This window comes from Engystomops pustulosus, chromosome 6, assembly GCF_040894005.1.
Source record: "Engystomops pustulosus chromosome 6, aEngPut4.maternal, whole genome shotgun sequence".
NCBI lineage: Eukaryota > Metazoa > Chordata > Amphibia > Anura > Leptodactylidae > Engystomops > Engystomops pustulosus.
In genome coordinates, this window is record NC_092416.1 from 40,665,030 (window position 1) to 40,668,970 (window position 3,941).

At 38.3% G+C, this 3,941-nt stretch overlaps 1 protein-coding gene across 1 annotated transcript; it reads right to left on the reverse strand.

Moving 5' to 3' along the window:
- Window positions 1-214: 214 nt before the first annotated feature.
- On the reverse strand, window positions 215-3,462 carry LOC140134973 (indolethylamine N-methyltransferase-like). Its single transcript, XM_072155836.1, has 3 exons — window positions 3,263-3,462; window positions 2,076-2,283; window positions 215-932 (listed from the first exon to the last, which is right to left on the reverse strand). The coding sequence occupies exons 1-3, from the start codon at window positions 3,414-3,416 to the stop codon at window positions 494-496; spliced, it is 801 nt and encodes a 266-aa protein (XP_072011937.1). The 5' UTR covers window positions 3,417-3,462; the 3' UTR covers window positions 215-493.
- Window positions 3,463-3,941: the final 479 nt, after the last annotated feature.

The window sequence follows — 3,941 nt, forward strand, 5'->3', positions numbered from 1 at the left end:
TTTCATTATGAATTTATTGTGTATTATTGTTCATATCTCCTACCTAGATGCACCCCTACATAAGCAGGAGACACCATCCTTATTCCAAAATTTACATTGTCTTGGTAGCAGTATATAAGTACAAAACTAACTATTAACTAACTTATTCCTATATTTCAATGACCTTCTCTAAATAAGTTTATGGAACACACAGAGATTTCCAGAAACTATGGAGTGGGATTTTTGATTCAGTTTTTTATTGTACACACAAATCTTGTACGTATATGATGGGTTCAGGATTAAATGGCACAAATCCCACAAAAACATTTGAATCATTAAAAATTGATTTTCCGACTTTATTGAATTAAAATATCAGATCATTATATCTAAATACATTGTTTGTTTTTAACAATTACAATTACTGCACTGCTGCCCCCTTCTGGGACAGTGGCAGTAATGCAGGACATTTTTTGTTCTATTCTTCCTTTAACTTTCTGATAGAACTGAACCATTTTTACACATCTTTGACTTTTTTCGCCAGGATAAAGATGCCAGAAGTGTGATTACAGATATCAAACATCGGCTTATCAAACTCTCTTTGAAGAACTTCCAGATCCTCAATCACAAAGCCAGAATCTGTTACGACTTTTCGAAGGAATTGCTCACTTAGGTTTATGAGGGAAAATTGCTTGTTTCCACATCGGAATATGGTGCTTCCTAAAATGCTACCAATGATCAGATGACCGCCCACTTTCAGCAAGGAGGAGAGATTTCTGATGACGTTGCCATAACCCACTTCATCTTTGGAGGCGCATTCAAGGCAGCCGACCGTCAGGACACAATCCGCTTTGGGTAAGACGAGCGGGTGAAGAGGATTGCTCTTGGTGACATCACATGGCACCACTCTTTTAATTGTCTTTCTCAGTTTCTCTTCCTTTTCAGCCATTTTTCCCCTTATAAATAAATCAATAACATTTATTATAATGAAACATCGCCCAACATTCTCATGTACCTTAGGCTCTTTAATTTAAAGGAATTTTCTTATCTGCCTGTTATTCTTCTTAGAACGTTATGGATAAATTGATAATCTATCTATTTTTCAAAGGGCATGTCCCTGCTTTAATCTCATACTGGCCACTACGATTGGACATTGCCAGAGTTTCTACATACACACAGGGCTGCCATCATGGTAGTCCTACTGAGACTATCATATGGGGCCCACTCACATCACTAAGGTGTTGATGTTAGGCCCTTCTCATTAGCTCAGTGACCATTATATTTAGTACTCAATGTGGCCAGTACAAGCCCCTCAAGTACTAAAGGAAGGTAACAATAATCATTTGTACTGTATCTGTAGTATAATTATGGTGGGTTTTCATGTGGGGTGAAGGGTATGTATTATATATGGTGTGGGACACAGTGTGGTCGGTTGTGTTATGGGGGGTATATATTGCTTAGGAGCACAGTGTGGGCCATAGTTGTTATATATGTGGGATGATACTGTAATATTTTTTTGTTGCACAGTGTGCGGATGATCCGCAAGGAGATGAAGACACCTTGGGGCAATTACCTTGTAATGTGCTTGATATTGCTATGTCATATGGCTCACTCCAGTAAGAAAAAGCACCACTCCAGAATGTTTCAAGTGATTTTTTCACGTGTGGTACAAAATTTTGCAGCACAAATGGCTAAATCACTTTAAACATTGTGGAGTGCTGCTTTCTCTCACTGTAGTGGATTGTGCATTAGGGACTTCGATTTAGCCCTTTAAAGCTAGCACACAACCCGGACTGTATCCATTATCACTTTGCCACCCATCCATCTTGGCTATTTCTTATGGTTCATAGTGGTAAACAGTGTGCTCTGGGGGAAGGGGGGGGGGGGTCTGGCACTAAATTCTGCCTATAGGAGACCCACAAATTCCTTTTGGCAACCCTGCAGTAATGTTGCCATCTACCGCCCAAAGTTGTCAATTTATTCATACATGTCTACTAGGAATAACAGGGGAAAGAAGACTAGTAAGAAGCTACATAATAGTTATATTATCGAGAATACAGTTATTAGAACAAATCCGGAACGCTAGGAAGAGCACATACCTACGACCCTCTAATTCACAGACATATTTCAGAGCAGGGGTCCAGTCAAACAATCCAGGCTCATTCCTTCGCCATTTCTCCAGGTATTCCCTGTTCCGATCGGTGAAATCTGCTGATACAATTTCCTTAAAGGCCTCACATGCAGACAGTTCCTGGTAGATGGCAGGACCGGGACCAATATCAATCAGCAAGTCCCCCTTTACACCACCTAATGAAACAGAAGACAGAGACACATGCAAGTCTTTCATAATTTTTTTTTACATATTCTCATAGACTATATGTGGGCTTGTTTTTTTCAAGAGGAAGCATTTTTTTCCAAAAGGGAGTTTTTTTTATATCTTTGAAACTAAATATCATGCTAAACTTATATATCATGTGATAATTGCAGCAGCAATGCCCAATTCATTATGTAGTTAATATTTTTTTTTTTCCATATGTAAAATTTATTTAGTTTTTGCTTTATTTTTTATCAACATTGAGTTTACTTTTTTGCTGATTTTTCCAGATGAGAAATTTAACATCTAATCATTTGATCACTTATATATTTTACTGCACTACTGATGTAAGTAGTTATCACTAGCCTCATATTAGCTCTGCATTTAAGCAACCTTAGATGCTGCGGTGATAGCAACTGTTGCATCTAAGAAGTTAACCATGGACTTTGCCGTCCTACATAGCTTGCTTTGTGACGACCTACTACTAGAAGCAAGTAGTGAACCTGATTCTTCCCAGAATCCATCTCTGCATTTTCAATTCCTAATTGGTTGGGGTCAGAAAGCTGATTCCCCCAGAGTTCACAGGAGCAGGGGTCTCTGAGCGTCCACTACTATGTTCTCTTCTATGGGATTGTCTTAACTGATGATTAATGGGGGTCCAAATGAATAAGAGTCATTTGTGGAACAACATCTTTAAAGAGACTTCAGATTTTTTTTAAAAAAATTACATAATTCATGTTTTAAATATTTTTGGACCATGATGCTTTATGCATCTTGCATAAGAAGTAATATCCAATGTCAAGCACATGGATGGAAAGGTCCCATTCATTGCTGGCAGAAATAAGCTGAACATTTTTTTGTGGTTCGCATAAAAAAAGTAAAGTTGTGAAGGGAGTTGTAGATCTATCAAATTCAAACAATACAATACATTGTGAATATATGGAAATGATTAGAGCCATGATGTGTAGTTACCTGATGTGAAGGATTTGTGTAATTTTCTCAGAATGAAGTCTAGGTATCCGTCCCTAATGAAGACTCCAGTAACAGCCCCATAATATGTATCTAAGTAGATCTGGGGATCGAAGTTATCTTGGTAGATCTGTGGGCCGGTGAAGGTCGATGCCATTTTAGTTGTCAGTGTCCTCACAGTCCTCCTTATGTGACACCTGGATGTGTCCAGTTAATTTTATAGTCCCGTTCTGTGTTGCTATCAAATTGGCTGACCATGGAGCTGTTAATAAGTAAGCACGTTGGCACATATTGTAGCACTTTATGGGGACACTTCAAATTTTATATGTAAAATGATCTGAAGTCACAGATGGGAATCCAACAATGTACAGTATACCATATGCCACACTGATATGTATCCAAAAGCCTGGAAAAGATTCAAAGGGTTTTATAGTTTGTACGTGATGGTCAACATATGATGAATAGACAGTGGTGGATTAAAAATATCATGGTTAGGGATGAGAAGACCCTATTAAATTCAAGTCTGACCGAAATCAAAGTTAAAAATCCTGTACGGGTCCAGGTCATAGTATCGGACCTGAAGCACAAACTGTGTTAATTTTGTAAGTGCTGCTAGTAAAGCGGGGGCCATTTTGGTGAGGAGCTTTGCCAGCTGCATTTATCATAGTATCATAGTGTATAA

Excerpts from the sequence above, each read along its gene's own strand:
- LOC140134973 (XM_072155836.1), bottom strand. The coding sequence starts at position 3,416 with ATGGCATCGACCTTCACCGGCCCACAGATCTACCAAGATAACTTCGAT. Across the intron at positions 2,284-3,262 it reads ACACAAATCCTTCACATCAG|GTGGTGTAAAGGGGGACTTG; the intron begins GTAACTACACAT and ends CTGTTTCATTAG. Across the intron at positions 933-2,075 it reads TGTGAATTAGAGGGTCGTAG|GGGAAAAATGGCTGAAAAGG; the intron begins GTATGTGCTCTT and ends TTTATTTATAAG.